This window comes from Aedes aegypti, chromosome 1, assembly GCF_002204515.2.
Source record: "Aedes aegypti strain LVP_AGWG chromosome 1, AaegL5.0 Primary Assembly, whole genome shotgun sequence".
Taxonomy (NCBI): Eukaryota; Metazoa; Arthropoda; class Insecta; order Diptera; family Culicidae; genus Aedes; species Aedes aegypti.
This window is the reverse complement of record NC_035107.1, coordinates 157,497,700-157,511,430: the sequence shown is the minus strand read 5'-3', so window position 1 is coordinate 157,511,430 and position 13,731 is coordinate 157,497,700. Positions and strand designations below refer to the sequence as shown.

Sequence of the window (13,731 nt, the reverse complement as noted above, 5' to 3'; positions counted from 1 at the left end):
TGTAAAGTATAATTTTATTATACTTTCTTTATTCGTCCATTAAAAAATCACAATTCTATCGATCAGTTTTGACTAAACTTTACAAACACATGATTACGCTTCATAGGATTGCTAGTATTCACATTTACTTTTTATATAAATAATAGTGATAAGGTAATAATAATAATTGTAATAATAATATACAGTTTAAAAATCACCTACGCATTGTCCGAAATGAGAAGTCATGTCCACCTCAACTCGTTCCGAAAGGCAATTCTTATAATTAAGGTAGTCTAGCAATCTCCGTGGTAATGGTAGTGTCTGAATTAGATCTTTCCTTATTATCGTTTTATGGATGACGAACCTGTCGATGAAAAAAAAATAGATTTAGCGAATCGACGAGTACAAAACACTAGAATATTCGACGTTACCTGCAAAGATGTTGCAAGCTTTGTACGTGTTTGAATCTGGACACCGGTTTTGTCAATTGCACGCGTAAAGGACCATGTTCTGGTCGCCTGTGTAGAAAAAACAAATATCTACCACTCCTAGAATGCTCCACAGCGTTTTCGATGAATTCCATTATAGTTCGAGATTTGAACTTGGCACACGATCCGAACGAAAATGTACCTGAAACAGAACGGAAAATATGGATGTATTTAAAAGAGCTTCATTATGCTTCTTTCCATGTTACTGCTTTTATATCAGAATGTTTGTAGTTGTTTTGCGGCAGTTGATGCGTTAGAAATCCTAATATTCTGGTTCAGAATCTTCAAGCTTTTGCTTTTATCCATAGATTCTGCTAGAAAAGCTGCTGATCCCATTGGAAATTTCAAACTATCCGCAAAGAACCTTGAGTATGTCAGAAAGGTTCTCCAATTTCAAGAATTTATGCAGTTTTCAAGGGGTGCTCATTCTACCCCATTGACCAAACTGCCCCGACTACCCCTACTCGACGATGTACTGAAGAAACGCGGGTTTGGCATCGTAGAATTAGAGAAGGTGTATTTGAAAGGATTCAATACCATTTCCAAAAAACTGCGCCGACGATTGCCATACCAACACAGCAACACATATGAGCTGAAAACGGCTTTTAAGTGATTAGCGATATGCAGAGTTGCGTGATCGGATGGTGGCCGGTCAACGAGAGAATGTGCCAGAGCACATTCATAATTATCAAACATAATTAACCCTCTAATACCCAAATTTTAATTTTCGATCTAAATATAATTTTAAGTTATCTAAAATCATTCTAAACACGTTTTGGGCAATGATTTATTTTTATTCGCAAATCTATGAATTTTGGTTTTTGATTTTTATAATTTTTATTTTTGAACATCCCTATCCTTCTTTTATTTTTTCTTGAAGCCTCTTCTAGTTACTGATTTTTGGCAATAATAAAAATTCAATTTTTTACAATACTTTCAAAAAAATTCAATTTTTATTATTTTTTGGAAATATTTTTATTTTCCGTGTAATTAACGGAAAAACAGGTTTGAAATTATTTTAATACCACCAAGCTTTTCTTCTGTGACAGATTGATAGTAGAAAAATATGAAAGGTACGATTTTTTATATTACACGTCAAATGAACCCCAGGCATTTGTAGGTTATATAAGAATACCGTAAGGACGCCATTCACCGCTCATTTAACAGCATTTCAACACATTAAATTCTGTCAAAAATCGGTTTTTCGATATTTTTCGCAACTTTTTGTGCTAGACACAAGATAAAACATTTGTTTTTGTAGGAAAGAAGTTTAAATGTGAACAACGTATAATGGTACCGAATAGCATGTATGTCAATGATACATGTGTAGGGCGCCATTCACCGCTCATCCTAAGTATGAGGCTCTATATACACAATTAGTTGGAATTAATTTGCTTTCATTAGATGGTTGCTATCTTTGTACTATAGCACAACAACATATTAAAGAGTGGCAGCTAAGAAGTATATTTCGATCTGCAATAATAAAAACATTTTTCAACTCATGTTTACCGCCTTAAACAGTCTAAAATTATTTTTTATAAATAGTATATAATATTAAATCATATGAATTTCATTCTGATACAATCCATCCTGGTATACTAATACATGTTGATGATTTTTATTGCGAAATTTTGTTCAGATTTTTCAAAATAATTCAATGAGCGGTGAATGGAGCATGAGCGGTGAATGGCGTCCTTACGTACAATTTTTCAAACAATTTTCAAAAATACAAACAAATTTCAAAAGTCATAAAAAACTTTTCTTATATGCGTGTTATGAGTCAAGGTTTAAGCCGAAAATAAAATCATTTTGATTTATGAGCTACGAAAAAATACACTAAATTCCAAAGTGTATCCCGTCTAAAGGTGGCGTTGGGTATTAAAGGGTTAACGGGCACTGCCATTATTCCGGAAGCACTGATGATGATAATGACGCATTTTACGTGCTTCTCGAACGCGAATATGACAGCTACATAATGGTCGGGCTCCATATAAAGGGGCGGCCAAAACTACCAAAAACTTTTTTGAGATTTTTATGATTTTTTAAATTTTAAAATATACCTCATGTGTTATATTATTATATATTATATTATTATTATATCCATATAAAGAGGCGGCCAAAACTACCAAAAACTTTTTTGAGATTTTTATGATTTTTTAAATTTTAAAATATACCTCATGTGTTATATTATTCTTCTTCTTCTTCTTCTTGGCATTAACGTCCTCACTGGGACAAAGCCTGCTTCTCAGCGTAGTGTTCTTTATGAGCACTTCCACAGTTATTAACTGAGAGCTTTCTTTGCCAAAGTTGCCATTTTCGCATTCGTATATCGTGTGGCAGGTACGATTATACTCTATGCCCAGGGAAGTCAAGGAAATTTCCTTTACGAAAAGATCCTGGACCGACCGGGAATTGAACCCGGACACCTTCAGCATGGCTTTGCTTTGTAGCCGCGGACTCTAACCGCTCGGCTAAGGAAGGCCCCTGTTATATTATTATAATCCTTAATTTAAATTGTACTAAAATTTAAATTTCTATGACTTTTATGTCGGCAAACCGGCTAAAGTCAAAAAATTGAAAAATGTAACAATAAAATAAAGCACAAAATTTATAATTTAGGAATGCAATATTTCCCCAAAGTTACCCACTATCTGAAAGCTTATGGTTCAACACTTCTATCGAGCATGAGGATGGATAAAAATATTTGGTTAAAGTTTTAATACTATTCAATATTACACTTTAGTAATTTTGATGATTTTGGACATGAAAAACAACTCTTGTCGCGTCATGTCGCCGCCATTTCAAATATTGCACATCAAAAAGCATCCTTAGATCTTACAAAAAACCTTTAAAATTTTTGCAGAAATTTGCTGATTTGCAAGTTAGAGTTATTAGAATAATTCAATATTTAACATATATGTTGACAATATTTTTCATACAAAGTTTATTTCAAATATATTTAATCACTAATCATACACATTTTGATCAAATTCGATCAAATATAAACAAAAGTTGTGCTTTCAACCCAGTTTGATAACAATTTTAATTTAAAAAATCTTTTTTTTTAAGTTACGTTATTTGTGAATAAACCCTTCTGAAACAACAAAAACGTCAAATAACATATTCAGATTACACATTTCATCGATTAAGGCGATAAAAATAGTTTTGGCCAAACTTCACTTTTTTCCGACCATTGTGAGCTGCCCAAACCTAAATGTAAATCATAAGTCGTATCGCCACACCTGGAGATCCCACACAGAATCTCAAGCCAAGAACGCTCTGATCACCTGATCACTATCTTGTGAAGGGAAAAACCTGAAGTTCATAGACACAAATGTCAATTTGGACAAATCGAGATGCAAAATTAAGGAAAATAATGGAATCGTTTTTGCGGGCTTCGATCATACGACGACTCCCCAGTATGAACGAGCAAAGTGGACTGTAACACTTTTTGGGAGGACTATGGAAGCTAGAGGGTAAGGATCCCTCGGTGGACGCTTCGTCTTGTAGCCGATTCACTTTACGGCTCTTTTGGGAGGACACTTCTTCGGAACTAGTACTGGGATACTGGGGAATGATCTAAAACATTGTTTTTTTTTTACTTAACTACTCTTTAATTAACTAATAAACAAGAGACTTTTAATTTTCTCGGTTGCTGTCGACATTTTCTTCAAGACTGACTGTACCTACTCGTCACGTGTTTTCGCTCTGCACATCTCCGTGCGTAGCGTGATCGTGAGTGGGACGTGGAAGAAATGTCTCCACACGCGCAGGATAGAAATGGTAGGAAAAGGATTGCAAAATATGTTCACGCATCACAAGACTTCTTCCGTACATGGAACATTCACCGCCGCGTTGAAATGTCTATTTCAAAACTTGAGATGGATTTAAGTAGACCTTGTTGTCTTCTATCGGCAGGACTGACCATTTGTAGATCGGGCGGCGAAATGTTGACTTGTCGCTGTAGACGTCCACGGCTCGTACCAAGCCTAAGACAAGACGTGTCAGGTCAAAGTACAAAATAAAACCAATTGCCTGTCAAAATAGACTACTTCTCATTGGTCGTTTCGGCAAAGGCCTTCTCTTACATCATTGAGTTGCTGTTCGGGACTTTCGCTCCAAAAAGTTTGTTGGAGTGGCTGATGCGTCTCAGCAACAATGATTTACCGATATACTTTGCTTATATCAGCCGTGAAAGCATATTTGTGCTTGTGGAATCGCAGGACAATATCGAGAATATCGAATTGCACAGTACCACCTACCTTGAGGACATTGTTGAGGGAGAGGCTGTTCGGCGATGGCTTAACAGAAGCATCGAACACAACTCGACACTTCGTTGAGAAGCTATCTGGGCGGATGACAGCGTGGTGCGGTAGGTAGCACTTTTTGACGTTGGGAGGATCTTTGCATTCGCTTACTTGCTTGCAGTGGCCGAGCTGTTCATATTCCCTGATGAACTGTACGTACTGCTCACGGAGACACGGATTTCGAACGATACGTTGTTCGAGGAGGTGGAATTTCTTCAAAGCGACCGACCTGCAGTCACTCAGCTGGGATGCGTTTTCTTTCAATGAGAGTTGCGCAACGAATCGCCCTTCATCGCTGCGTTCATGTGTGTAGCGGAAATGCTTCGCACCATCTACTTTTTCGGATGTCACAATATCTTGATCAGCTACTTCTTATACGCTCCAAAAACGTTGCAGAGCTTCGTACACATTTTCGACGGTAATCGTGTGGGAATACGATGGACCCTGATGGAACACTTATTCTAGCTTTCCCGTGAATACCCAACCAAGATGAATATCACGCAGCTCTGGTAGATACTCTGCCAACTGGTACTGACCGGACTTGATAATCTTAATGAAGAGCCCATTGCCAATCAGTATATCGATTTCTAGAGGTACATTGAAGTCTGGATCCGTCAATTGAAACCCGGTTGGATTACACAGGGTGGGTGTACGGCTGTCAACTACGAACAAAGCTCGCCTAACAATCATCTCTCACGCGGGCCGGCCAAAACAGCACAGGTCGAAAACGCGGGCCAAGCCAGGCAGCAAACGCTGATGCTTTTCAACACTCAACAAACGGGATGTCTAGCAGCGTTGTGAGCCACACAAACACATTTACAAAACATGAACGGTAGGCGTACCTCGTTGCATTGGGACCCACAGTGTAGCAAGACTCGACAACAATTAGGAATCATAAACTTGCACCACTGCTGTTAATGGGAGAACGGTTTTCTTGGTCGGAGCTGCTTGAATGCTTGAATGAACCTTGTATCGTCGTGAAGCTGAATATGATGACGTTGGCGACATTTCAAGCACATGGCTAAGGAACGTGCTTTTTCGACTCGCTCGGGTAAGCTCATGTCTTTCAGCTGATCACACTGAAAGTTCTTGTGAGATTCGCCGCAGAAGTCGCATTCTTCACTTAAAGCACTGCCGCAGCTATTAGCGGTTAAGATTTTCGGGTTGAACCTCGGACTTGACTTCGACTGGTCTGCGGCTTTCACGTTCGATCTTTCGACACGAGGAGGAGGGACTTGAGCTAATGTTTCGCAATTCTCCAGGATGTTACACTGCTGTTTTAGGAACTTCATCCTTTTGTCGTATTTCGGAAGTGTTCCTTGGGTGATGGTTGCTTCCCACTGCTCCCTGGTAGAGGCATCGAAGGCTGATGCAAACAAATGCACCACGATCAGTTCCGACACGCCGAAGAGGTCCTGCTTCAGGTAATGAAGACTTTCGACATTCCTAGAAGAATCGTCTACTACCTGACGCAACGCACGATGGGACTCCTTTGTCATTTTCATCAAGATAAGAAGGCCGCGAATGTCTGTGTCGATGATGACACGGCGATTTTCGAATCGCTCTGTGAGAATGTTCCACGCCTGAGTGTAGTTGTTCTCAACCATTGTTCTGGCATCGAGGATTCCTGCTGCTGCTCCGACGAGAGCCTTGTCCAAGTGATACAACTTGATGGCGTCAGTTGTGGGATTATGCAGTGATCGCCCCTCAATAGTTCGATAAACTGGCAGCAATGCCATGAACAAGACGAAATAAACACAGTCGAGTGTTTGTTTTTATACAATGGACTAGAGATGGGCAATTTGGTCCGATTTTGCGAGCGAATCGTTGGTGACTCACTCACAAAAGTGAATCGATTCTTTTGATCGATTCAGTGATTCATGAACATAAAAAAAAACATAACATGACTATTTCTGAATGATATCATATTTAATATATGAAGCTACTTCAAATATGTTTACATGTCTAGTGCACTTGATCATGATAAACCAGCTTTAAAAATGTTGCTTATTCCTGGTACTCTCTTCCGGAAATTGCATTTCCTGTGAATCGTGACTCTTTTGAAAAGAATCGTTATTCGTTCACTCATTTTTGAGAGTCGACTCTTTCGATCGATTCGTGAGTGAGTCGCCCATCTCTACAATGGACCAGTGCACGAGTTCACTATTTGACGTTTGAGCGGTGCCGTGTTATTTACGTGACCATGGCAACGAGTGCATTCGGCATCGCTCAAACGTTAAATTAATGAACTCGTGCGTGAACTGTTTCAAGAGAAACTTCGAATGTATTCCATCCGTAGCACTATTTCGTGTGGTCTTTTCTTTTGCGATTGTGTAATTGATCCTCATTTTCGGTGGTCAGCCAACAGGTTATGGGTCCAGTTACGCGGCGCGAGTTAGAAGAAAATTGCAGCAAATCGAAAAGAAAGAACATTTGTGTTGTTAGAATTATTGTGCCAGTGCAGAATGGCGAAAGCAAAAATTCAATTCGAGCGTCTGAACAACTTCAACTGGGCGAGTTGGATGTTCCGAATGGAGTTGCTACTGGTCAAAGATGAAATTTATGAAGTGGCGATGCAGCAAAAGCCGGAAGAGATTCCCGCTGGTTGGATTGCGAAAGACGGCAAAGCTAGGGCGACGATCGGTTTGACATTGGAGAACGACCAGCTGTGCCATGTAATGGGTGCCATAACGGCGTACGAGATGTGGGAAGCATTGAAAAGCTACCATGAACGTGGTTCACTCACGAACAAAATATACGTTTTCCGGAAGCTTTGTTCGCTGAAGTTGGAGGAAGATGGTAGTATGGCCGAGCACCTAACAAAAGTGGCTGAGTTGATGCACCGTCTAGTGGCTTTGGGCAAAGGACTGCAGGAACATTGGATTGTTGCCATCATTTTGTCAAGCCTTCCGACAAGCTACGACGCGCTCATAACCGCGTTGGAAAGTCGTCCAGTAGAAGAGCTGAAACAGGGTCACGTAAAGGATAAACTGCTTGACGAGTGGAAGCGGAAATATGAAAAAGTGGAAACCGACACCTCCACCGACAATGCGTTGAAAGTTTCATCCCACGCCCGTAGCGAATTCCGAGTATCCCGGACGAGAAGTGACAGCAATGACGACAGAATGAAGAAGAAGTGCTATTGCTGCCAGAAGTTGGGACATTTTTGGAGAAACTGTCCCTTTTTTTTTAATTTCTTTATTAGTATCATTCCAAACATTACATTCATTTCTTATATCTAGGTGTTCTGTGTTATTAGACAACACTATCATCCTAATTTGGTAAAACAAATTTAAGATTTTATTAACATTTTGTTAACAACATATTACATTCCATTTGCCGTAGCAGTTCAGTTTTTTTACAGGTGAGTTGATTTCACCTGCTTATAAGAGAAAAAAAACGTTTTTAATATACTTAACCTAACTTAACCTAAACATATAACGCATTAATCGTGGCAATAGAAGATTGTAACGATTTTTGCCTGAAATTATTAATGATTGTATTTGACATTTGTTCCAATGCTTCAACATTAGATATTCTATGTAACTCATTGGTACTATACCAGGGAGGAAGCCTCAGAATCATTTTCAAAATTTTATTTTGAATTCTCTGCAGAGCTTTCTTCCTGGTATTACAACAGCTAGTCCATATTGGTACTGCATACAACATGGCAGGCCTGAAAATTTGTTTGAATATCAAAAGCTTGTTCTTAAGACAAAGTTTTGATTTTCTATTAATAAGGGGATAAAGACATTTTACATATTTGTTACATTTGGCTTGAATGCCCTCAATGTGATTTTTGAAAGTTAAATTCTTATCTAGCATGAGCCCTAGATACTTAACTTCATCCGACCAATTTATTGGAACCCCTCTCATCGTGACAACATGTCTACTTGAAGGTTTCAAATAATGAGCTTTTGGTTTATGTGGGAATATTATTAGTTGAGTTTTGGAAGCATTAGGAGAAATCTTCCATTTCTGCAAGTATGAAGAAAATATATCCAAACTTTTTTGCAATCGACTACAGATGACACGCAGGCTTCGTCCTTTGGCGGAGAGGCCTGTGTCATCCGCAAACAAAGATTTTTGACATCCCTGAGGTAGCTCAGGTAAGTCAGATGTGAAAATATTGTATAATATTGGTCCCAAAATGCTGCCTTGAGGAACACCAGCTCTTACAGGAAGTCTTTCTGATCTGGAGTTCTGATAATTAACCTGAAGTGTACGATTTGACAGATAACTTTGAATTATTCTAACAATGTATGTTGGAAAATTAAAGTTTTTTTAATTTTACAATCAAACCTTCATGCCAAACACTGTCGAATGCTTTTTCTATGTCTAGAAGAGCAAGACCAGTAGAATAGCCTTCAGATTTATTGGAACGGATCAAATTTGTTACACGTAAAAGTTGATGAGTAGTCGAATGTCCATGGCGGAATCCGAACTGTTCATTGGCAAAAATTGAATTTTCGTTGATGTGGACCATCATTCTGTTCAAAATAACCTTTTCAAAAAGTTTACTGATGGAGGAAAGCAAACTGATTGGACGATAGCTAGAAGCTTCTGCAGGATTTTTGTCTGGTTTCAAAATTGGAACAACCTTAGCATTTTTCCATTTGTCAGGAAAATATGCTAATTGAAAACATTTGTTAAATATATCAACTAAAAATGATAAGCTACTTTCTGGAAGTTTCTTGATGAGGATGTAGAAAATACGTTTCGGTAATAACTGCTATATGCACGTTATTAACCGTAAGAAAATTAAACAGCTCGTCCTCTTTACCATTCAGAGAACGAGCATTCCAATTTAAAATATTTAAATTATTATTTGGATCCATTAGAAAAACGTAATCCAATAACAATTTGATTTGTAAATTTTACACCTACTTGGACTGCTTCAGTCATAGTGGTGGCTTTGAACATTGCATCAATCATTAGATTCAATTGTTCAGTTAGAAAATTAAAATCAGAGGCAGACATGTCACATGATTTCCCATTAGAATTTTCGGTAGATGAAGAAGCGGAGTTACCTGTGGCGGTAGGGTTTTTTCCATTTGATTTGAAACAAGTTGAATGGGTACCCATGGATCGAACAGGGGAGGAGTTCGAATTTCCTGCTACGATATCGGCAAAGGATTTACCGTGGGTAGGTATATTCGAAATTGAAAGATTCGAACGGCTACCCGACGGATTAAAATTTGTTTGTGAATGAGCATGATTATGATCTTCCTGATGGGTATGATTCATGATCAAGCGATCGTTAACTGAAAAATGAGCATTGTTCGATACTCTACCAGGCAAATTCCGGAAACGACCGTTATCGTAACGGATATTATCTTTCATCTGCTTGGCACGAGCCTCAATGACCCTTTTGCGTGAAGGACAATTCCAAAAATTGGACTTATGGTTAGCCCCGCAGTTACAGCATATGAATTTGGTGGTATCTTCCTTCACTGGACAGACGTCTTTGGCGTGAGAAGAACCTATGAAAATCATGCATTTAGCATCCATGCGACAATTTTTTGTACCATGACCCCATTTTTGGCACCGACGGCTGGGTGGGGTTCTGGTAATTTCCTCCAGGTTTCTGGAAATGTTCCCATGTCACACGGACATCGAACAAAAGTTTTGCTTTTTCTAAAGCTTTAATATTATTTAGTTCTTTTTTGTTAAAGTGAACTAAATAAAATTCTTGAGAAAGCCCTTTCCGAACAATGCCAGATTGGGTTCTCTTTTTCATAATGATTACTTGGACTGGGGAAAATCCAAGTATATCATTTATTCCATTTTTGATCTCTTCAGGTGATTTATAGTCACTTGAGAGACCTTTCAAGACAACTTTGAACAAACGTTCAGTTTTGTCGTCATAAGTAAAAAATTTGTGCTTCTTCTCTTCAAGAAGTTTGAGAAGAAGTTCACGATCTTTAAGAGTTTCCGGCAAAACGCGACAGTCTCCTTTCTTTGCGATTTGGAAGGAAACCTTGATTCCCCTAATGGAGTTCAAGATCTCCTGCCTAAATCCCCCAAATTCGGAACAACTGACCACGATAGGCGGCACTCTTTGCTTCCTCACTTGAATCAAAGAGCCTGGGCTAGAGGCTGCTTCGATTTGGTGTTCGGAAAATTTGTCTAGAGCATCGAACTGATTGCTCATTTCGATACAATTATTTATTTCACCCTTGGAAGAAAGTTCGCATTCCGGGGAAACTTCCTTTCTTCCATTCTTGCCACGTGTAGTGACAGTTTTAAAACCCACTTTTTTGGAAGGAAGTAGTGAATTCAGAGATTCACCCTTCCTTTTGTTAGTTGTTGATACCATGTTTAGTTAATAAACGAAAGAAGACGTGACCTTCGAGAGGTTTTTTCCCAAGACGGTGTCCAAGAAGGATTACCACCGCTAGCTTTCGCCAACGGGTCCAACGAAAAATCGAAGGCACGGGTCCAAACAAGGATCGTAAAGGGATCAATAGTAGAACAAATAGTACTGTTTTAGTAGCACTGAAAAGTACTGTTTTATTGCTTTAGGTAGTTTTTAAGAAAACTTCCAAGAGCAGAGAGAATTCGTGTACGCACAGCACGAAGGTACGATGCGCACTGAGAAACTGTCCCTAATTGAACGTAATTGACGATGACGAAAAAGAAGACGCAAAAGCAGCTACGGAGTACTCAAAGATACGGCAGCTCAAACACGATAAGCGTAATGTCTGTTACGTTCACGTATATGGCAACCCCTATCCCGCCTAATGGGTTTGACAGTAGCCAAGATCAATTGAGTATCCGCATTGAAAAGCATTTGAGTATCCAACGGTTGCTTAGAACATGTTGGATTCGAAAAGATGGCGGCGGCGCATACTGCTGGTTTCGTTGCTACTGGAGGCGAAGAGCGTAATAAGATGGCTCCGACAGAAGAAGACTGGTGTTTGGATTCCGGTTTCCTGATGCACTTGACCTGGAAAGCGGAGATTTTGGAAGATTTAGTGGCTTGCAAGAATAAAATTGTTCTGGCAGATGGTAGGACGATGTTGTCTAGAGCAATGGGTACAGCGCGGTTGACAGTTGGCAGAGGAAAAGGAAAACAAGTGATTCCGGTGAAAAATATACTGTTAGTACCAGGGCTGGTCGGGAACTTGTTATCCGTTAACCGAATAGTTGAAAGAGGATTCAATATGAGCTTCGAATCGAAACAGTGCCGAATTATGATGCAAGACAATGTAATAGCAGTACGCAACAAAAGGAATGGATTGTATTTTGTTCAGTAGGATTGGAAGTAGTGCAGCAAAGTTATCCAGAATGATTTGAAAGGACAGGAGGAGACATATGGAAGAAAGAGAGAATGAGAGTCAAACTTTGAACGTGGAGGTTATAATGTGATAGATGTAGATGTTGATCATTAGCTAGAAAGGACGGGGCTCACACTGAGGTGGAGTGTGGGATTATGCAGTGATCGCCCCTCACTGGCCCCCGATAAACTGGCAGCACTGCCATGAACGAGACGACGTCAACACAGTCGAGTGTTTGTTTTAATACAATAATTTAGTATTAAGTGAACTGTTTCAAGAGAAACTTCGAATATAGTCTATCCTTAGCACTATTTCGTGTGGTCTTTTCTTTTGCGATTGTGTAATTGATCTTCATTTTCGGTGGTCAGCCAACATCAGTATCGTTGCACTTGTCCATAACGTCTATCAACATCGCCTTGAATTTTGGCCAATTATCGCTACGGCCATCGAATGTTGGTGTCGGTGCTTTTAGCGATTGCTGCTGGACGATCACTTGGGGCTTGGTGTCAGGTGTTTCCTTTTTCGTTGTGTACGCTTGATCGTCGTTATCCATTTCATCATCCGCAGGATCTCAGCAAGTTGGTTGTGGAAATTGTTAAACTCACTGTAGATGGCATCGACATTTCTGGTATACACCTTCAGATTCGGCACGGACACGTCGACAGCGTCGGGAAATATGTCGACGGAATGCAGCATGGAACCCGGCAAAAGGATTGTTATAGATGTAAATGGAGGAAGCGAAGTGCGAGAAGGAGTAGCTGTGCCTTTCTTAAGAAGCGCGGAAGATTTACCAGAAGCTCAACATATCCCGCAATAGCTTTGTGTTGCGAGTCGAAATTGGAGTAAATAACTTGGCGGCTACACTTGAGGTAATCGAAAAGCGGAGGCAGCACTTCGATGAACATATGTTCTTGTCGACGAATCGCACTGATTTGCAGACAAAAATGCAAAAAATAAACAAGAATAGTCTATTTATTTTTTGGGAAAACAATTTTCTTCTGTGATTCTTCTTATCAAGTGTCCATGCCACACAATTGTTTCAATTTTTGTATTTAATTTGCATGCGGCTTGCACGCTATCTTTTGACAGGGTTGATGCTCTAAAGAGTACTGCTTCTGCTTCATAAGCAGAAGGTCATGGGTTCAATGCCAGATAGGTCCCTTCCCTCGTACTTTGTAGTTGCACCTTTCACTTGCTTTTACCTTGTACTCTTAATCTATCAGACTTAAACTATTCGTTCATAACAATCGCAAGAGCCAGAGAGGGGCAAGAAACCGTTTCCCTACGCTTCCATTCTTCCATCATTCTGCTAATCAAAAGTAAGCCTCCCGCCATAATATCCCGCCATAATATCTTACCCCTATAGCTTCCTGCATGAACAGTAGTTACAGGGGTATATCCGGTCTACTATGGGCCAGTTTTGAATACACAGAGCGTGTCTGATAGCTGATAGTTTGATAGTCTGATAGGCCAATCAATCTCTCAAGCTCAAGCGCTCAATTTGCTGCGGAGTGCACATGGCATTCTTAAACTAGCAGTTAACCCGTTTTTGCGTGTCGTGCAATTCAACCCAAAATGAGATGCTGAGTGGAGGAACTCAAAATATGAATATGCGAAAGCGTCGTTGGTCTACTACTTTCCCATAAGATTTCGCTCTTGTAGTTTTTGGCCAGTTAC

General features: G+C 39.6%; 1 protein-coding gene across 3 annotated transcripts in view; it reads right to left on the bottom strand.

Moving 5' to 3' along the window:
* LOC5568536 (suppressor of cytokine signaling 7) overlaps positions 1-13,731 on the bottom strand; it is a 57,078-nt gene continuing 43,347 nt past the window's right edge. For all 3 annotated transcript variants that reach the window (XM_021852030.1, XM_021852035.1, XM_021852039.1), the window contains 2 exons: positions 411-609; positions 1-343 (listed from right to left, as the gene is read on the bottom strand). In XM_021852030.1, the coding sequence (XP_021707722.1) occupies positions 187-343; positions 411-609 (356 nt within the window). In that variant the 3' untranslated portion in view covers positions 1-186. The remainder of the gene's footprint in view (positions 344-410; positions 610-13,731) is intronic.